General features: G+C 45.0%; 1 protein-coding gene across 1 annotated transcript in view; it reads right to left on the bottom strand.

The window, feature by feature from the left end:
• The window catches only part of JARID2 (jumonji and AT-rich interaction domain containing 2), a 213,024-nt gene extending 206,489 nt beyond the window's left edge, over positions 1-6,535 (bottom strand). Inside the window, exon 1 of the mRNA XM_059851854.1 lies at positions 5,737-6,535. Within this exon, the coding sequence (XP_059707837.1) occupies positions 5,737-5,781 (45 nt within the window). The 5' untranslated portion in view covers positions 5,782-6,535. The remainder of the gene's footprint in view (positions 1-5,736) is intronic.
• Between the last annotated feature and the right edge of the window lie 15,404 nt (positions 6,536-21,939).

Below are 21,939 nucleotides of genomic sequence, written 5' to 3'. Positions count from 1 at the left end.
CAGAAGTAATAAGCCAGCAAAACAACCAACCCATCAAAGATCTAAGAGAACACCAAATAGATTTTGGCAATCATATTGTGTCCTCTATCTGAATTTCAGTGCCAAGTAATCCTTACATACCAGACCTGAATTTTACAAGTGATTTGCAGATTTTAAGTTTCCAGGTGGCTTTCTACCACTTAAAAATGCATTTAATAAAAAAATGGTGGTTAAATACAAAAAGTCTACGTGTACCACGTCCCATCATTCATTTGGATATTAAACTCCAGGTACATTTTACCCTTTTCTCTATGATCCTAACAACAGGTTAAAAAACTGTAAAGCTGAAGTTTTGGCCTGTGGGGTAGGGACATTTAGGGCCATCAGCACCAGGAAACACTTAAGGGAAGTTCAGGTTTGGCAACACTGAAATTTGCATTAATAGACTTGAATTTTAATGTCCCGTTAATCTTACACAGAGGCAGTCAAATCCATCAGCACTATTGTTTTCAGACTGTCTGCCCACTAAGGCAAACAATGCATCATTTACACTTGGTTTACATTTATAGTTGGGAAGCAAGCCATGCAAAGGACTGAGGGGGAGAAACCAGAGTGTTTTAAATGCAAATTTGGATTTTGAAGAATCGAGTATTCCTCTGCAAATTCCACATCTGCTAGATCACACAAAAGCTGGGTGCTTGTAATAAAAAATAATAAACGTGTCTCTGCTTTTCCTTTCCCTACATTAAAATTGCCTTTAAAGCCTTCCTTTCACTTGACTGCTGCAAACTGGAAACTTTAGAAATGAAAGCAGCTGGTCTTTCCCCTCCGTCAAGTTGATTGAATTCAGTCACTATACAATAAAAATGGGCAAAAGCAAACCCCAAATCAACCCCCAAAAACATGTTCCACCTCCTCAAGAGCTTTCACTTACGTTCAAGCCAGGAAATAACAGTAATGTGTATAAACAAAACATAAATTTTAACGTGGATCCTCTTTAGCTTCAGACTATGAGATTTAAAAATTGACCTACTTTATGTAATACTCCCACAGCTGAGTCATCACAGTATCAACTGGTCTCTATCAGCTGCAGGGTATGATCATCTATTAAAAAAAAAATAAAAGCATCCATACTGAAATGCCTTTTTTATTATGTTAAGAATATAACATTAATCTAACAGTCCAGACCATAACTGGGATGGGGGAAATTTTTGAAGAAAGTTGCAACTACATAAAGTAGTCTCCTATAATGTAGATAGCATGCCTTGTAGCAACAGTCTGTAAGCTACAGGAGAGAATATTGGAGAAGGCAGCAGAAATACAGATTAGTTCCAGCTCTGCCGCTGTTACAGCATGTAGCTTCAGGCAAGTAATTTAGACTTTTCTTTTTCATCAAACAATAAAATGGAGGGAATGCTACTGCCTTACAGAACCAGCTGACGTTTATACCACATTTTAGCATATGCATAACATTAGCTATTACTACAGAAAAGGAGGGAGTAATATATTTTTAATACTGGCTTCATAGGCCTCAGAAGGGAAGGTGAAAGTGCTTAAGGAACATTAGAAATTCTTCACAGGGACCTTGATTCACTCTAATTCACTCTGGGCAGCACTCTTACTGCTCCTGGCTTGCAGACCCTCAGAGTGAGCAGGAGTCCATTAGTATCTCAGGGCAAAGCATCTGTTGATAGCAAAATATTCATTTAAAGAAAAAAAAAAGTATTTTAATTACTAGTTTCTACTTATGTACCATCCTATAGCCACTTACAACATAATGATGTAGTCTCAAGAGACCAGAAGGAGGTTAAGAGGAACCCAAAAGAAGCTCTCCAGTGCAGTTAGCACCTTTAAGTTTTTCACACAGGAAAAGAAAGACTTGAGCAGCTATGCTGTTGGAATTGTTACAGCAAGTGTAAAAGAGATCCAACAGAAAAGCCCCCAAAGGTGATGTGAACGAAGATGCAACTTACACTGAATACTATCTCTGCTGCCAGCAGCCAATTTACATTATTTCTTGTAGGAAGTGGTCAAACTTCAAGCCTGTCATCAGCTGAGGGGATGGGGAAGAGAATGGCAACTGCTCACAGGAAAAGAAGCAAGGCAGGCAGTTCCGGCTGAAGCCCTGGAGTGCCCAGGGTCAGGCTCCTGCACAAATGCCCCTGATGCAGAAGAAGGGGGTGGTGCTGCAGTTACCATCCCCCCCAAAACTCCTTGAGCCCCTATCAAGCACACCCAAATAAAGAGTATTGTTTCAAAGGCTGCAGCAGGCACAGGAGCTCTCAGATGTCTGCAACGTGCTAATCCTGGCCAGGCCTCGTCGGCCCTCTGTCTGAGGGGCTTACCAGGCAACTTCCGTAGGTGAAGCGTGTCACCTCATGGCAGACTACAGCACTTTTACTTCTGCAAGGACAAGGAAACAAATCACACGAGGTGACAGTAGTGACATTACTCCTTAATCATACTTCACCATCTGCTACAGTGGCATAACCGTGCAGGTATTTTAAGGCGGTAATCCAGGTCTGATACTCTGAGACCTAAGCTAGCAAGAACAGAAGATTTGCTATTAGAGCATCACAAAAACGGTCAGAAAAATGCACCTGTGAAATTACGTTCAAGACATCAAAGCTTTTGAATCAAGAACTATTAATTCCAAACGCATACTGAAAGCAGTCTGGCTTCTCAGTGGATGCTTTACAAAGCTGTCAGTTTTGTGAGGCTGGAGCCAAAAGGCAATATTTGATATGTAAAGATGTTTGAGAAGGAGGAGGGTAAAGTGAGAAGAAAGAGTTGTATGAGTCAGCCATGGATCTTTTAAAAATTAAGTGATAACGTTTTTAAACCACGAGAAAAGAAGATGTATACACGAATTTCCTCATTCCTGGTTTACCAGTCGCAAAAGGTAATGCTCCCTAAGTTTAAGAGAACTTTCAATTGCAAGCACTTACGGAGCAGGGAGCCAAGCCCTGCGAGGGCAGCCCACAACACGGAGGCTTTCCTCCATTGTTCTCACTACCTTCTTGTTTTCAGAATTCATTTCGCAAATGCTGAAAAGAAAAAAACCGCAGCAGCAGAAGCCTGAACAGGCTCCACTCCTGACACACGGCCAGTCTAAGCCGAGGCTGGAGGGGGCTCTGAGCAACCTGATCTAGTGGAGGGTGTCCCTGCCCACGGCAGGGGGGTCGGAACTAGGTGATCTCCACCAAGGTCCCCTTCCAGCCCAAACCATTCTGTGATTCCATTATTCTGTGACAACTCGCATTGACATGAGAGGAGCGGAACCACGAAGTACCACACCTGGTGCCCGTGCGGCGGCTGTGCCCTCGCTCCTCTGCGGGAGCATCACCTCCAGCCTAGGGGCACCAGTGACCCGGGGTGGGCAGCAGGGCCCGACACCGGGACCATTGTTCCAGGTGCAGGCGAAGCTTGTGCTGGCACCGGCGAGGAGGAGGAGGCGGCGGCGCGCTCCGCCGGGCTGCCGTAGCGCCCGAAGGTCACGGCCAGGAGACGTGCCACCACGCGTGTCGCCACAGGGCGACGTGACCGGCGCTCTCCTCCCACCCCGAAGGCGGCAGGGCGGCCCCGCACCTGCTCACCTGGCCCGGGCCGCCCCCTCGCTCCGTGCCTGCCTCCCTCCCCCGCGGCGCCGCCGAGAGCTGCCCCGGGGGCTCCTCCCGCCCCCGCCCCGCCTCGGCTCTGACGTCACGGAGGGGCGGGGGGGCGCAGTGCTGGGGGGCGCCGAAGGTTCCGCGGCGCGCAGGCCCGTCCCTTTGTGACGTCACGGGAGCGGGGCCAACCTGGCCGGGCGGCGGCGTGGCCAGCGGCCCGCGGGCTCCGTCACAGCCCCGGCAACCTGTTGCTGCTGCCGCCGCCGCCAGCACGCCCCGCCGGCACCGCCGCCCCCTCCAAAAAAAAAAAAAAAAAAAAAAAAAAAAGAAAATGGGGAGGGGCTGGGGGAGAAAAGAGGAGAGGGGCGAGAAGGGTTAAATAAAAGCTCCGCCGCGAAGTTGTGAGCGGGAGAGCGAGCACCCCTGCACATTGTCCGCCCTCGTCTCTCCTCCCCCGGGAGTCGCGCTCTCGGCCCCTGCCCGGCGGTGCGGGAGCGGCGCCGCATTGTTCGCCCCGGGGAGCCCGGGGGGAGCCGGGCTTTGGGGTGATCTCTCCCCCTTTTCCTCTTGCCCCCCCCTCCCCCTTTAATTAATAACACCGCAGTTTCCTTTCCCCCCCCGCCCCGCTTTTGTCTGCCTGCCTGGGAAACGTGGACGCCTCGCGTGTTTCGCCAGACTTTCCACCCGCCGTTCCCGTTTCGATGCCATACTTTAAACTCGCCGGCCCCGGGCTCCCCTCTCCTCTGCAATGCGGATGTATTTTAATTCGGAAATTTAGGGGGGTGCGGGGGGGGGGGGTGGGAAGGAGAAGGGGGGCAGCTTCGACATAGCGCGCAGGCCCCCCCTCTCCTTCATCCCCAAAACCACACACACATCGTTCCACCGCCTCCCCCGGGCAGCGTTGCAGCGGGGCGGGCAATCGATAGCGGCAGTCAGCTGGAGTCAACTGCAGTTTTTACCAAATCTTTAGAATACCGAGGCAAAGTGTCCCGAAGGTCACCCTCCCTACCAAGGGACACCCCTCCGCTGAAAGAAACCGGCGCAGACGACAAGACGCGATATAAACTACAACTTTTAAAGCCTCGCATCAAACACGCCCAAAAGCGAAGATTTCTATGTATTTCCCCCATATCCGCCCCCCAAAATTTGTTGTGGTTTTTTTTTTTTAAACATGGAGATAAAAATCATTATTCGCTCTACTGCATATATGGATAATCCCCTCCGCTTTTCCAAACGTAAGGAAAAACTGTCCTGTGCCAATCAAAACGTAACTGGAGCACGAAAAAAATCCAACTACCCATCCACATTTATATGTTTAAAGGATTAGACAATTACGAGGGATTGGTTAAGCGGCTGAATAAAGAGAGGCAGAAATACAGCCCAGGCTGCGCTGGATTAGCCCAAATTTTCGAGCCATTATAATGACTTATTTTTAAAACAGCACCGAGCCATTTTCCTCATTATTCCAGTCAATCCCGAGGAACGCGCTGCCCGTAAGGCGATCCCCGGCTGCTCCGGTGTCTATCGCAAGGCACAGCAGCCGAGGATCGCACACAGGAGAAGGGGATGTGGTACTGCGAGAAACCAGCTCGCCATAACCAGACACTCGGCTTCAACTTAAAGGGCTTCCAACAACCACCGCCGCCGCTTCACCAGACAGGGACAGACACACGTAGATAATTAAAAAAAAAAAAAAAAAAGGAAATGAAAGAGGAAAAAAAAAAGAAAAATAAAAACCCCAACCCCAACCAAAAAAGCAACAACCCCAAAAAACAACAACAAACCTATTTTAGTATGCAAAAGCACAGAATTAAGAAAACCGCTTGAAAATGCAGTTCGGTGACACACCGGGGCAGCCCCCCGAGCTCCTCGCGTTTCATCTAAAACTAGATTATGATTGTGTCATTTGAGGTCAATACATTTATTCACTGGAGGAATCGCTACACAAATCTGGTTTTATAACCGAACTGGCTAGCAGGCTTCCCCGTTAAAAGGGGCCTCTGAAACTCCCCCACCAGACCACAGAAAAATCAAATTCAGCATCACATTTGTTCCCAAAGCCTTAGAGCTGCAAGATTAGCTATAAACTTGACATTCACTGCCATTTCCTAAAACTGGGAGTCAAACGATGTATGTTATGACCACTTACGTATTTCTTTTGAATTATATTCCTCTTGGGTCTTTCTTTGCTCATTCTGGTATCCAAATTCTGATTGCAAAAGGGGACAATTGCTTCATGAATTAAAGCCGAGACAATTAAAAAAAAAAAATTTAAAAAATACCGAAAAATCCAGGGGGGAGGGGGTTGTTTGTAGTGGTATCTTGTAATCCGACTTTCTTTCCTCACAATGTGATTCTCCTAGCAATAAATCCGAGAAATGGGGGACGGAAGGAAAAAAAAAAAAAAAAAAAAAGACGAATGCGAAGAAAACAACAAGAAAAAAAAATCACTTTAGTGAAGCATTATAATGGAAAATTTCCCCCTAAACACAAAAAACGACGCCCTTGATATCCCCTTTTCTCTTTCTCAAGCCGCCTAAGCGATCTGCAGGTCCTTAGTGTCAGAGCTGTAGTTACATCTTGGAGGAGGAAAGGGGCCGGGAGGAGAAGATAAATAATCGGGACGTTGGAAGTCACGTTTGTGCCGCTGCAGCAGGGAAAGCGGCAGGGACAACTCCAGCAGCGGCGGCGGCGGCTCCGGCGGCAGCAGCAGCGGCGGCGGCGGCAGCGAGGGCTGCACGCACCGTGTGTGTCTCCGCTCCTCCAGCTCCCCCCCTAACCAATGAGAACAGCTCTCCGCCAGCAACTTTAAATGGACCTGGCTCTTTTTTTTTTTTTTTTTTTTCCTCCCTCCCCTCCTCTGTTGTTAATATATATGTCGGCGTGCGTGCGTGTGCGCGCGCGTGTGTGTGTGTATGTGTGTGTATATATATATATGTATGTATGTATGTATGCGTGTGTATATATATACACACACGGACACACGGCACACACACATACATGCACACACCGCCTAGGGCTCGCCCTTAATTCCCAACCGGGGCAGCAGCCGCAGCGCCCGGCCCCTCGCCGCGCTCAGCGCATGCAACAGGCCTCGCTGAACACTCCATGCGGGTCAAGCGTCATGCGCTTCCCTCTCCCAACCCCTACCCCTCTTCCCACCTCCCTTCTTTTGGCATTTAAGTGTGGCCACCCGGCAGCCAAGGTCGCCGCGAGCCCTACGCCGAAACCCAAGCCGGGAGTTTGAAGACGGTCCCTCAAGAGCGCAGCACGCTCTGTCGCCGTGCCCTGCCCCCCTCCCCGCCCCGCTGCAGCCTCCTCACTGCTCCCGCCTGCCAAGGGCTGTCCTTCCGCTCCGTCCTTGCACCCGCCGCGCCTCCCCCGGCTTCGACACGCACGGGGGGCCCGCCGCGCTGGCAGCACCTGAAAGTCACGTTTGGCCGCGCAGGCCCCGAGAATTGTCCTTGCTCGTGGGGAAAGTTGTAGTTCCCTCGCCACAAAATGGCGAACGGCTGAGAACTACATCTCCCGGCGTGCACCGCGCGCCCGGCGGCCGATTGGCTGCTGGGCACGGAACCCCCTTCGCCACGCTCGTCCTTCCCCAACACCACACCCCCACCTCCACCCCCCCACTTTGGTTTCCCCCCTCCCGCTCGTCTCTCCCAACTTCCCCCCCTCCGCGGCGCTCGGTGGTAGAGGCGGAGCGGGGGGGCAGAGGGCGGGGGAGAGGCACGACCGGAGAGGGAGGAGGAGGAGAAGGGCGAGGGGGAAGTTTATTGGGAATCGCTGACAGGGAGTGGGGAGGCTGCAGGCAGAGCGCGGGGATTAATGTGTCTGGGTTGGGCTGGGAAGTGGCGGCCCCAAAACTTCGTGTCTGTATGCTGCTCCCGCCGAGGAGGCGGCGGTCTGGGTCTGCCGGACCGACAGACAGACTGACGGACTGCCTGCCTGCATGCCGGGCGGTGTCAGCTCGGGACACGCTGCGGGCTGGGCTGCGCCGTGCGGCGCCCGCTCAGTGTGTCCAAGGTGTGCCGAGGTCGCGCCTCCTGCGCCGCCGCCGCCGCGCCGGGGCTGCCCCGCGGGAGCCGGGACGGTGGCCCAGCGCGCCCGGGAATAACCTTTCTGTGCTGATGGATGTGTGCTTTTAAGCGCCTCCGAAAGCCCGGCGGCTTCCCAGGAGCAGCGGCCCGTCCTCGCCCAGGGCTGGTCGGTCCCTGCTGCCCCATCCCCGGTGGGATCTGCAGCTGGACCCGCCGGCGGCTCCTGGAAACCCTGTGTCGGTGCGAAGTCCCGAAGTTCCAATTCTCGGTTAATTTCAAGTGTGATTTTTGTTTCGTTAAATCAAACAGAAAGTAAACTGTTCCGGAAGTGGAATATCCTTCTTCAGCAAAAGTCCAGCAGTTCCTTTTTGGTGGGTTAAGGTGTTGGAGCAAGCAGAGAGGAGGGTCACGAAGTTGATGAGCGGACTAAAGCATCTTCCCTACGGAGACAGGCTGGGAATGTTTGGGGCTGTTCAGCCTGGAAAAGAAAATATTCTGTGGAGACTCCATATTGTTCAAAGCCAGGTTGGAGAAGGCCTTTGAGCGTCCTGATCTAGGGGGAATTGTCCTTTCTCAGGACAGCAGGAGCTATAACTAGGTGATCTTTAAGGTTTCTTCCAACCCCTAATATTCTATGATTCTATAATTACATCTCCTCTAGGGACAGGGAGGAAAGAGTTTCATTAATCATCTCCCTTGGTGTGAGGTATCACCGTACCCAGTTTGCGTTTGTGCTTTTCTGTAGGACTCACCACCGACTGTGAGCTGCTGTACTTTTACACTAATGACTACACTTGGGTGATGCTTTAGGGGCTTTACGCTGTCTTCCACATGCAGTTTTTATATTCAGTGCCTTTCTGGAGAGTATTATATCTGCCCCATAGAAATGACAATTTTTGTGCGAGACTCTTGAGTGGCGGTGTTCAAAGTCAGGAGAGCAGAACACAGAACTTGCCAGAACCTCACTGGCTAGTACCTAGCCTTGAGTCTTCACCATGAGACCATCCTTGCTCTCTTATGTAAATAAGTGACCGTGGTGTTCTCCCTTTACCTTAGAAACACAGTACAAATAATATTTAAGATGCTGAATGGAAGAAATAAAGTTATGTCATAATTTCTCTAGTTTCCCTTAACTTCTTCATGTTTATTGTTGATTATTTCTTTTCCTAATCTTTTTTAATAAAAATTGGGGTATAAAATGGTCTGTGCTTGGTCTCATCCAATATGAAAGCTTTTAGGATAATTCTACTTGTGATCAAGTTAGTCTTTTGAAGTCTTTCTTTTAGGTCTCTCATAGGAAAATATAGATTCCTTCTAAAGAGTAAGTCTAAAGGGAGGTTTTTGTTCCTTGAAATTGAAAATACACACATTTCTCATAGGACTGTTTAACTTCCTGCCCTCTCGTTTTTATTAAGGTGTTTATGTAGCATGAAGGTCTAGGACATCCTTGGAAGAAAATGTTTTTGTCTTAGCTTTTCTTCAATTAGTAGCAACGAGTCTGTGCTTCTCCAGGAGACATTTTTTGAAAGCCAGAAGAGACAAAGATAACCATTCATGTATTTCTGAGTCAATAATTGAGCCAAAGGTTTTCAAAAACCTACCTGGCTTTTCTCAGATGGCATAAGGTAGCAAACCCAGCTATTCTTCCTCCCCTTACTTTGGAGATTGCTTCCTGAGTGGTCTTAAAAGTCTCGGTGTTGCTATGTTTGCTACTGGCTTTTGTGCCATGTGTTGAACAAGAGCTTACTGTCAGTGCAAAGTAATGAATTTTCTCCTCAAGGCTGGGGGGCAGAAACCTTTCCCATAGATCCGTGCCTCTATTTACATTTGTGTTCTGTTACACAGAGCATTGTATTGTGCACATGCTGGGTATCGTGTATCTGCCGTGGGTCTTGCCTTTCAGTTCTAGCTTGTGTACATTTTGGGGACTGACCTGTTAAATACTGACGCTGGACTGGTTTGCAAAATTAATTAAATGCTGGTACAATAGCACTTAGTATCATAGGTTAACTGCTATTGATGTCAGTGTTTGCAATTACATTTGATCACTTTTTTTTCCTAGTTTCATTGTGACTTTCATCATGGTCACTTCCAACTGTAACTCTGCTTGAAGATGTTTGAGAAGTGGCTACTGCTAGCAGGATAGAGATTCCTTGTTCCTTTTTTTCCTTGTTTCCTTCTCATTCATTTCTTCATGGTAAATAATACTTTTACAGGAATTACACACTTCTGCAAAGGAGCTCCCAAACTGGATATATGTGTTCTGCAACTAGTTTTTAGTCACTGTCCAGTGTCAAACTTTCCAATAACCTTAGTGGCCTGAGTATAATACTATTGTACAAAAAACTTTGGGGATTTTTTGTTTCTTTGGGTTTGTTGGGTTTTTTTGTTTTGGGTGGGAAGGGGGTTTGCATGGTTTGTTTAGGATAATTTTTTTGGGGGGAGGGTGAGGATATTGTGGATTATTTCTTTGCATGAGCATAACACATTTTATACATTGTTCATTTGGACTTGTGCACACTAAGCATCCTAGGTGCAGTTATCTCTGAGCAAAAGGTGAAACATGGTCACTTTCTAGTATATAACTTTCTATGTCACAATTCAGTGAAAAGGAGAGGAGACTTCATTCAAAAGGAACCTTGGTGATACCTCTCCAATTACTAGAATTTTCATAATATTTGCCTAGTTCACATCTCAATGAAGATAAAATCTCTCTGAGGTTATAGGAAAAGAGCATTCATCATGGCTGACTTACCTATGACTGTATTTTTCTTTTTTTATTTTATTTGGGGACTACTGCTTTTGGCACTTTTGGACTTGGAAGGCAGATATATGTGCAGATTGGTTTGTGGCATCCTCAGAATTCTGGGGCAAGAGTTTTAGTAAGTTAATGTGGAAGGTCCTGCTATGGGTGCTGGCCAAAACAGGTCAAAATTAATAAAAAAGAATATTTCATAAGGAAAAATATATAATTTTAAAAGTTTTTTTGTTCTTATCTCTTCTTATTGGTTAAACAGATAAAAGAATAGGCACAAGCAGTATGGGGAAGGCAGAACAAACATGGGGTGAAGTCTTGAGCCACAATTCAGGAGTCGGCAAACAAAGGGCATGATGCCAGACAAGTTGGGCCTTAAAAAAGCCTTGTCCTGGGGGCAGGCTGTGATTCTTTGTGGACAGATGGCTGCTTACCAGTTCATAAAGATCACTTCTGGATACCTTTCCTTCAAATCTAATTTACCTGAATTATGCCTTAGAAAAGACAAGACTAAATTCTCTAGTGTCAAACAGGTTTTCTACAATAGAAAGTGATGCAGTTTTGAATTTTGAGACCTTATATCTTGTGGGGATTAAAGCAAAATGTTTTTTACATTGAGAAGGATGAGGGTTAGAGAGGATTGGTAGCTTTGTGCTGATAGATACAAAACTTGCTTCTAGCCCTAGAATCTGGTTGGCCATGTGCAGAGATGTGTGGGGAATTCTCGGTGATTTTTTTTTTGAGGTTTGAATCCTTCTTAGAAGCTTGGTAGAGTAGGTAAAGATACTTTAAAAGTGGACCCCCAGGTTTGTCAAATCAACACGCGTTTCTACAGAGTAGCTTTTTGTGCGACAAGCAATGACAGCATTCATGTATAGCATATTTCGTTTCATGTTTGAGAAGATGGAACTTTACCACAGGCAGTCAGCTCTTCCTTCTAGCAACTAAGAAGGATGTGGAGGCTATCAGAGAGAGGCCTCTGCCTATAGATCCCTTGCCACGGGCTTGAGTTGATGCCTAGACCTGACATTCTGGTTTCCACATTTCCTAACTGGGGTTCCCCTCCCCTTCCTGTCATGCTTTACATCCTAGCTGTCCTGTATTCATAGCCTACCTTATTGTTTAGCTTTGGTCTTTAAAGCTCCATAACACATTGCAGTAATATTGGAGTAGAATATTTAAAATAGCATTGCAATACTTATTTAAGAGAAAACCAGCTACTGCCGTGAATTAATCCCTTGAGAAATAGGGAAGTGGAACTTTCTTTTATTTGTTCCCATGGGGAAATAGAGATATGAGTTACTGGTAACCAGTTTGGCCACTTCCCCCCAGCCTCTTTTACTTGGGAAATATATGTATAAATGTATGTGTTTGTTAAATATTTACGTAAAATGCAAACATAATGCAATACAGAAAGCTGCTAAACATGCAAGGTGTTGCCTCTGCATCTGGATCTAAGGGTTTCCCAACAGGCAGCTTCCAGCACGCATTTAGGCTCTACATGTGTAGTAGATTCTGCATCAGATGCACAGAGGGTGGATTCGTGCACCGTGGATTTATGCACATGATTTAAAGTCCTCTGGGTAGTTGAGACGTGGTGCCTGGCATCTCCAGGACCCTTAAAGTGGCCATACATGCACGTGCAGGCAGACACTACACAGATGGTCAGAGTGAAAGGATATTAAAGTGGCTAAGTTAAGCACTCCAAAGTTACGAAATGCCAGAATTGGGGAAATGCTTATGCAGTATTAATTCTATCCATACATCTATATATTGCTTTGTAATAATCTTAAAATAGATTACATACCTTTCTCCCCACCTCCATAGAATGATTGGGTTTTATTTGGTGCATTAAGCGAGCCTGCTCTGGGGATGAATTAGAGTACATGCTGAAGGAGAGAGAGTGTTGTCTGTTGAACTCTTACCCTCCTGTGTTCCTGTGAGTGTAAGAAGGGAAGACATAATCTCATTGTTAAAGCAGCTGAATGTTGCTTTGGAGAAGTTGATCCTCTGCCAAGGAGTGTGGTGCTGGGTAAGCCATTTACATCAATCTTTTAATAGTGGCCAGGTCAGCACTACTAATTTGTACATAAATAGCTACAGTTGTCAGGTGGGTGATGAGTTGTGGCTTGTGACTATCATAGCTCTTGGATCCAAATCTCCTAGTGTGCAGGATACTTTGTTCTCCCACTTGAAAACATTGAAGAGGAGGTGGGGAAATTAGTAGGTCTGTGGTTGCTAAAGTGTTCCTGTTGTAGCTCTTGCATCGTTCCTCATTTTATGGGTTATCTTAGGACTACACATGTGCACCTGCACCAAAGGCTGCTGGAAGCTGTGTCCTTTGAGTACAGAATATGCAGTGCTTAATGCAATGGATTTTAGGTATTTTGAGACTCTTCAGATCTTCATTTCTGACCGCCTCAGTTTACAGACTGTAAAATGGAATTTATACATTCCTTTGGCGCACAGAACTGATGGCAACATATCACTTGTGGACTGCCATGATGTTCTTGGTGCAAGCACTGCAGAAAAAGCACCACAAATCTCTTCATTTGGCTCTTTGTCTGCCTTTTCTCTATTGAATTTAGTACCTTAGTACTTTGTCAGCTTTTCTTTTCTCTGAATTTTATTTCACTCCTTTTTACAGCTAGCAATGTAAGGTTGCTTGTCCTTGCCACATTGTTAGCATTTACTGCAGTTTGCTCAGTTGCCCTGCATCTGTTGAGATGTAGGATTGTGGGACAGTAACCCCTGAGGCACAGAAGCTTGAACAAAATCCTCAGAAGTACACAAGCTTGAACAAAAATTGTCAAATTGATATGAACTTCTGATTTTGTTTCAGTGCAAGTTGCTGCATAAACTCCAATATTGTGTACCTTTTTAGTTGAGTTAGTAGTTTAAACCATTTCATTAAATTAAAATAAAAGGCTTTTACATGGAGAAAAGAGCTCCATGAGGAAGAAGGGGAAAAGGAGTGTCTTTCTGAAAGGACAGGGGGGTGGAGAGAAGCACTCCATCGTTCTTCCTCCTCTTCTTACTTCTCTGTGCTCATTTGAAAGTCTGTCTTTCTTCCTCCCTTCTCTCCCTCAGCCTTAGGAAGAGAATGATGCTTACTTTGAGCCGTGAGGAAGATCAGGCTTGTGGCACTAATATTCTCAAAGTTGTGATCAGAGAGCAATGTTGATGGGCAAGGGGAGATCCTCTCTGCGGCCAAAAGACACATGGGGCAGTGGTGGAGCAGGGGAAGGAATAATCACTGCCTTGCCAGTATTTCATTGGTGAAAAGTAGCATGGGAATGGGGGAAGAATTGAGAGGAGGAAGTGGAGGGTGGGACTGGAATGCAGAAGCAGGTAGGTTGTGAGAATGTAGAAGGACTGGGGAACAGGGCAGGGAGTAGGTAGGTGGAAAGGGCCAAAGGCTGGTTTTGCTGTAGAAGTTGAATCCAGTGATTTTGTGGGAGGAAGGGAAGAGGCAGCACAGGTTTTGGTGCTCCAGGGTGCACCGGGGGCTCTAGAGACTCCCAGTTCAGCCAGTAGCATTCCATAAATCTGTTATTTGCATGTCTGCTTTTCCTGTCTGCACATCAGCTGTCTGGGCAGAGCCTGTCTTCCTGGGCTTAATTTGAAAAGAGAGAGAGTACACAGGGCTCTGAGATGAGATGCTGCATGCTGAAGCCCATCTGCATGGGCAGTATTGATGCTCCTCCCAAGCACAGGACTCGATTTTCCTGTTGGGAAAAACACCCAGCTCAGTTGCCCAGAGCTGATTCCAGCCAATGAATAGCATGGAAAAGTGGTGAATCAGGCATTGAGTTTGGTTCCAGTACTGGCAGGGTCTGTGCTGCTGGCGTCCAATTTACTAGCCAAAAATTAGCCATCACTTTGCCTTGTAACTGACCATAAATTTCAGATGTTTGAAAATGTTTCAGCTCCTTCCGAAAAGACAGAAGCAGCAAATTGTTGTAGTCATAAGGAAGGTTATCAGACCATTCAGTGTTCAGTAACACTATAGAAAAGGCCTGATCCTACAAAGTGCTTGGTGCTCTCAATTGCTTTTGATTTTTGACCAGTTTTTGAGGTACCCCCGCAATGCAGAGAGTCAACACCATGAAATCATTAAGCAAAGAGCAGAGTGTAGGAAATAAAGTAAGAGAAGAGCTTGCTTGTTCTTAGGAATAGCTTTTATTGCCCAAAAACTGGGGTATATTTACTTCTTGTTTGTGATAGACAGTTTAATAACTTCAGTGGTGGTCTCTGTTTTTTATTGAATTTGTCATATGTGCTGGCTTAGGATGTGCAGTTTCAGTCTTCTGCTGATGTGAGATGGAATTTGTGCTCTGTTGGGCTCATGCCATGTCTTCTGTCAGTTCAGTGCCTGTGTAAGCAGGGTTGATGGTATGTAGTAACTTGGTGTGAGAGGCTAAGATAAAACCCCAGCTGTTTCTTAAGATATCGCCTGCTGTTATCAAGAGGCTCAGGTTAGCAATTTTAAGTGTTACAAGGACCTATGTTTTTGAACTACTTTCCTAAAGAGAAGGTAGAAATGTACATGCCTGGCTATTTTAGGAATCATTCTTTCTTGAGTGTGCTTATGCTTTATGAAATGTGGGTTCAGGGAATATGGGTAATAAAGCTGAATTATCATCCTTGAGTGTTTGTAGATTAAGGATATTGTGTACAAGTGAGTCACGGTAAAACCTGACTTAAGTTTTGAATACCAGCAACAACAACAACAATAGAGAATGGCTAGCCCAACCAAGTGTCAGTCACACATCACTGTAATTCTTAAGGGATTCGGGTACAGCTGAAGACTTGCCTTCTTCACTGACGTGGATGCAACACACCAGCAGCCAGCCAGCTTCCACAATCCCTCCTGCTGACCAGTCCATGAAGAAATAGCTATCTGCCAAACAAGCTGTTTGTTTTATTTCAAAGCCCCAGTGGGCCCAGCCCTTCCTGCCTAGCAGCTGCAGCAGGCTCCATTCCTGCTCACTGCCTGGCCTGGGAAGAGATTGCTCATTGGCCCAGGAGAGTGGTTCTCCATAACTGGCTTGTGAGGAATGCTGTGTGAGAGGATTTGGCCTTTCTTTTAAATTGTTTGTTTTATTAAAGTTTGTTTATTAAAGTGAATATCTGGTAACAATAGAAACATGTTTTTGAAGGCTGTGTATTACCAAGAGAGCAGGATAGAGCACTATCAGGTTATTGCTTCCCCAGGATCAGAAGTACACAGGCACCTCTGCAGATCCTTGTGGGCAGTGTCCTGGCACATTCATTCTTCCCTCTTCCACTTGAATTCTGCTGGATCTGCTGTAGTCATCACTCCCTGCATCTCTACTGGGGGGACAGGGATGTGGGAGTTGCTTCACCTGTGGCATTTCTGATAAACAGAGGTTGGATCTGTACTGCAGATTGAAGGAGTACCAAAGCTAGCTTTGAGCAAGCCAATCCGAGTGCCTCTGGCAGTCTAGCTGATGAAGTAGAGGCGTCTGGGGGTGCTCATTTATACCACTAAAAAGTATGATTGTTTACCCTCGGAAGGTAAATTAACCTGAGATGGTAAATTAGTGCCGAAAGCCAAGTCTGCCTCTAGTAGCCAAGACAGTTTAGCCAGCTTTGCACCATGCATGTACCCAGTCAGTTGTGTTCATTAATTAAAAGTTTTGAACCTGCCAATAAATTAAAAGAAAATTGTTTGTCATATTGAGTTCCTATACTATTCTTTCATCAGTTGACAGGAGAATATTGCACTTGCAGCTGTCACAAAAAGTGTGGGCAACAGCCCTAGTAGGCCTTTCTAGTAAGTGTGTGCCTTACATATGGTTACATGAACTGTAATATGTCAGCTTGCCTGTCTGGGATGTGATGTGGCTCCTCTTGTGAGCCCAGGAAAATGAATTTTAAACCCAAGCTAATCTTGTTCAGAATTTATGACTTTTGGAACTGGAGCATCTCATCACTGTATAATAATACGTTTGTATGTTGTAGTTTCTCTGCATGGAACACAACACAAATAATCTCAGGCTTTCTTAGCAAACCATTCTGGATGAGAGAATTGTCTGGATGAGGGAATGGCGTGGGAACACTGTTTTGGACCAGTGAGTCAAAGACTGGAATTCCCTGTATAAACTAGTAATCTGTCTGGTGAGTTAACATGCTCAGAGCTGCGGTGGTTTGGGTTTGTTGACACACTTCTCAGTGAGACTGGTGTTATTCAGTTTTCTGGCTAGGACTAACTTTGGCCAGCCGAGTGAAACAAATGTTCCTAGGGAGAAGCATGAACTGAAGGCTTGAGGTTGAAGCAAAATATCCTTTGCTGGCCTTGGAAGAGAATAGCAAGAGTGGTGATTTTTAAATCCTGCCTGTGAGATCAGTGTTAAAAGCCTTGAACCATGTGGTTAGATCTGTGTCTAAAATGTGTGTAGGTGCTGTGTCCTTGTAGTCACAGCAGGGATTTCTGCTTGGTTTGTGACTTGGCTCAGTCTTTAAATGGACACACTCTGAACTGTTTCCTTCTGTAGCTGTCTGTATTCTGCTCTTGTTGGACACCCAGACTTGGGACCCCACTGTCATCCAGTAGCTCAGCTGGATCAACTGAAATTTTTTGAGGGGAGGGTTTAAGATGGACTTCTCTACTGAGGAGAATTTGTCAGTGTCCCGTTGCTCATTGTCCTGTGTGCTGCAGAAGCCTTCCCGCAGGGCTCTTCCACTGGCAATCCTCAGACCTCAGGTGGAGGTCCCTACCGGCAGCCAGGGGCTTCCCAGCGCCTGGGTGTTTCCTCCTCAGCCATTTCTGTTGCCGGTGGGGAGAGAATTTCTCCCCTCTTCTGTGGCAAACCCTTTTTGGGACAGTAAGGGTTTGTGAGATAAACAGGATGGGTTGCTAAGGGATTCTGAATTGGCTGATTGTCACCATATCAACTGACCCAGAATGGCCCTGGCTGAAGCCTGCTGGATGTCACCACCTGCTCTTTGCCACCCATTCTTTTCTGGCTTGCCTTCTCCTATCTTGCTTCCAATCTGCCTGCTTCAAAAGGAAAAAAGCTATAGCTGAAGAGACCTGCACTACTGGTTATTTGATGTAGATTTTGCTAAAATGGACTGACACATACATACAGTTCTGGCTGGTGGTAGCTGTGCATGAATAAACATAATTACCCGTGGCTGTGATGTGGTATCTAGCTACTGTAGATGCAAAGCATGAATTTAATAACTGTGTATGGGGAAATGGTTATAAATGCACGACTGTGCAGTGTAGACAGGGCCTGATATATCACTCATTTGTACATTTGTAATTAATTGTAGGAACAAGATTGTTCTTTGCATGTGTTCTTTCTTTGCTGCCAAGCACGACAGAGAGCTGTAATGATCTTATACCTTAAGCTTGTAATAAAATATTGTTGGTTACCTAGCAAAGAAATTTCTTAATTAAGTTTGCTACACAAAATCCCATCATGCTTTTTAAGATTTTTTTTTTGATAGAACTCTTTAATGACTTTTGCCTCTGAGTATAATCAACAACAAAATTCTCGATATTTAAGAAACATTTTCCGCATATTTTTTCCATCTGGATATAATGGAGCATAATTTAAGACTATGGGCAGAAGAGGGGGTAAATGATGCATGTAATGATTGTTTTAACATTTACAAGAAAATAATTTATTTAAATTGGATTAAGCCTTAATATTATCACACTTTTCTACCTGATTTAACATGGGGGGGAGGGTGGGGGAAAGGGAACAAAACGATTTCATGGTGAAGTGTTTTAAGTATTTAGTATTTTCTTTGCTTTTTGATCATCCAGGCATCCTGCCCCACAGCCATGTAAATTTTCTTACATACAAATGCTCATTGCCATCTTTTACATTCCTCTGCTGACAGTGAAGAGGTCATACTAAATCAAACTGATGGAGAAACTGGACATCATCTTCACCCTGAATGTCCAGATTAATTCTGCCAGAACAGAGGTGGGGTAACAGCAAAGAATAATTTGCTTTTCTATATTATTGCTTTTAAGAACTCTCTTCATCATATTGCTAACTCTGGTATACATATTCAGAATGAGACAAAGAAATAAGTACCTGCTTGGGTAGGATGTAAGACCTTAGAGGTCTGTGGCTTTTTTCTGTCCCCAGCAGTTTTCCTACCAGCCTAATTATTTCTGCTGAGAATGGGTCTCCAAGTCCAAGTCCAAACTTTATCATCTTCGTCTAATTCTTTTCCCCTCTCCAGGGGAGAGGAATCAAGTGGGATAAATTCTGTATCTGTATGCTATCCAGCTTTGAGTCTACTGATTGAAGTGTTTTGTTTATAATAGATGCTGTTTGACGAGGGAAAAAAGTCTCCTACAGTCAAAGGAGCTCTATTAGTGGCAGAACCAGCAAAGCCTGGTTTTCTCGAGGTTGGTGCCTCATGGTTTCATAGTGAATTACAATTGTCTCTTTTTTCCTACAGAGGGGTCATTTGTTAGGTCTCTCTCCCATGTGGATTCTTTAATGCTTCATAAGGTTTAAATTCATGTTACATTTTTTTTTTCTTCCAGCTATGATACTTTTAGAATCACTTTCTTTTCCTAACTAGTTATTTTTTGCAAAGAATGTAGAAATTTGAGTATTCTGTGTATCTATTGCATTTTGTTAAAATAGGAAAAAAAAAAGCCTGGAAACTCAGTGTGTGACTTTCCAAACTTCAGTGTCATAGCAAGCCAAGCAATAATGGTAGTATCTTGTTAAGTACATTGCCCAGTTTGGGTTTGTATTTAAGTTCATGTCTTCTGGGAGACCTAAGTTTGGCTATCTAGTTAGTCCTGCTCATCCAGTAGAGCTACTGTCATCAATGGAAGATGTTTTGACTTTATGAAGCATCAAATAATTATTATGCAAATTTCTATTAAAATGACAGATTTTCTTCCCAGTCCCATTTATATTTGAGTCAAAAGTAAGTTCCTTATCACCTTCAAGAGGAATTTGATTTCTTTTACAACTGTAAAAGAACTCAGATGTTGGGGCTGTTTTATTGTCACCAGTGAACTACTAATGGCTTATATGTAAACTAGAAAAGATTTCTTCCCAAATCCAGTTTCAGTACACAGCTCTGGACAGTGTGCTCTGTGAAATCTCATATTTGTAGATTGAACAATTTTTGTTCAATTTGTATTGTGGTGGTATAATACTCATAGAAATCCATGATATTTTTTTTTTTTTTCTGTAAGAGATTCCCTTTTAAAACTTAGAAGTACACATCAGATAAATAGAAGGTTAAATTCTATTGATGCACACATTCTTTGTATGTGCATAAGCTTCTGTTTACTTGGGAAGTATAATATCAGTAGAGTACTTCTCACTTTAAAGTTTATTAATTTCTTTCTTCTTCCTTTGAGGTGTCAGTACTGAGAAAGATGAATCATTTATTAGTGGGAGGCCTGACACATGATGAAATCACTATCTGACACTTCAATGACTTCCAATGTTGTTCTGTGAACATTCAGCAAAGTGCAGACGATGTGATGTTGCAGTTCTGTGGGTAGTGTTTTCTCCTTTTTTTCGCAAACGGGTGAAATTCTTTATCATCACATAGTGTGAGAGATCTTCCCCATTTGGGATGAATAGCCTTCCTTCACTGTTTAGAGTGATTCATAATCTGATGTAGGAAAAAAATAGCACACATCTGCAACTGGCAGAGAAGATCTTTATACTTCTCCTGAGAATCAGTGAAAAAGCAGAACTCGATTCATGGAGTTTTTTCCAAGGGGGAGGGTGTGAGGGAGGGCACAGATAATGTTCTTGGCTGAGTGTTGCTTCTGTTTGGAGTCCTTCTCTTAAGACAGAGCATGCAAATCTCCATTGTGTTACAAATGAACTGCACCTAAGGGATAGTTCTCTGCCGGCCACAGGATTACCTCCGGAACAGGGCAGTGATCTCAACCCAAAGACACTTAGGGTGTAAATTAGCATCTGACAATCAAGCAATTGGCAGTAAACAGGTGGGTGTTTGACAATAAGCTGAACAGTTTTACCTACTTAAAAAGTAAGTAAATTTTAGTTCTAGAGTCTTCAGGCCAGTACATTTTTCTGCAACCATATAGGTTAGAATTCTTGTCTTACTGAATTTACCTTCTTCCCCTTCCCTGTATGTTTTCTATTCACTTCCCTCCCCATCCCTCCCCAGAAAGTGTTGCAGTAGTTTCAGACTATTAACATATTTGCCTGCATCATGCAATGTGAAGTCTGAGCAATGTTACTCCTGCTCCTTTCCCAAGCTACATCACTCACCCATTCAGATGCGCTGCTGTGAGTAAAATGTCACAGGCTGGGAAGCTGGAGGTGGTATAGATGCTTCTCAGTAGCAGGTCTGGCATCTAAAAGGTGCCTTCAGGGTTTTCTTCTAACTTCACTGGTTCCTCCCTTTGTTTTCGCAGGAGCTGGTGGTCTTTTCCCAGTTCATCCTCTCTCACTTCTGGAAGTTAGGGGTTTTTTCTCTCTTGATGACTTTGTATAGTCCTCATGCTCTGCTGTTTGAGCATCTTCATTTCCTATTGTCTATCACCACAATATTTTACAGAATATGCTCTTCACAGGTGTATGTGGGTACAGCAGAACGAAATATTCATCAAACTGAGGTGGTGGGGGAAGACCATGAAAGAGTTGGTAATTAAACTCACCTTTCAAGTAAAGACAATATATCTTGTGGGATATTCTCCCTCGCTAGTGGCTAATTTTTGTACCCTTGATTTTGCCCTCCAGGGTTTTGGCTCTAAAGCGTTCCACAGCTACTACTGTAAAGAAGCAGGTGACCTTTGGAGATAGTAAAACTGTCCTAATTTTGTGTTTGTTGTTTGCTATTGCATGTTCCTCACCAGTATGCACACATCAGATGTAATTATGTGTGCAAAAAGTCAGGAGTTTGAAACCACTTTGCTTACTGCCTTATTACTCGGGATCTGATTTTTAAAAATGGTAAACTTCAGAAAGGGAAAAAAAAGAAAAAAGAAATTATATCCATTTCCAATCCAGAGAGACTTTGGTGCGTCTCTACGATCTTTCCTTGGCATCTCTACATTCGAATCATCTGTCACATTAGGCGTGGATCCTGGTGTTTCATCACAGCTGCCCAGAGTGCCCTGGCTGGAAGGATGTTGGGAGGTTGGCTTTGACCCTGACATGAGCTTCTGATTTAACACAGGGGACTGCTCATCGGTGCCTGTCCTGCCACAGGAATGCAGGAACTCCTGTGGGATCACAGATCACACAAACCCTATGTGCAGGTGTGTTTGAGGAAAGGGCTGCTGATAGCAAGGGCAGGCTGCCCACCCTTTCTGATGGGATGAGGAAGCTCTTTTTAGGACCACTCACACCCTTGGGCCAGGCAGAGAGAACGAGATGATCACAAGCAGTTTCAATAGCAGGCGTTGGGTGGCTCCTCCTGGAGTGCGGTTCCAAGATGGTGTAAGCTGATCCAAACCAGAGCAGTGGCTTTGAATCATCCTTATCCCCACCCCGCGTATTGCACCAGCCCTGGTGCTTGTCTGACTCCACAGGGAGCTCAGCTAACGCGGCAG

Source organism: Haemorhous mexicanus, chromosome 1 (assembly GCF_027477595.1).
Source record: "Haemorhous mexicanus isolate bHaeMex1 chromosome 1, bHaeMex1.pri, whole genome shotgun sequence".
Taxonomy (NCBI): domain Eukaryota; kingdom Metazoa; phylum Chordata; class Aves; order Passeriformes; family Fringillidae; genus Haemorhous; species Haemorhous mexicanus.
This window is presented reverse-complemented; position numbering and strand designations above follow the sequence as displayed.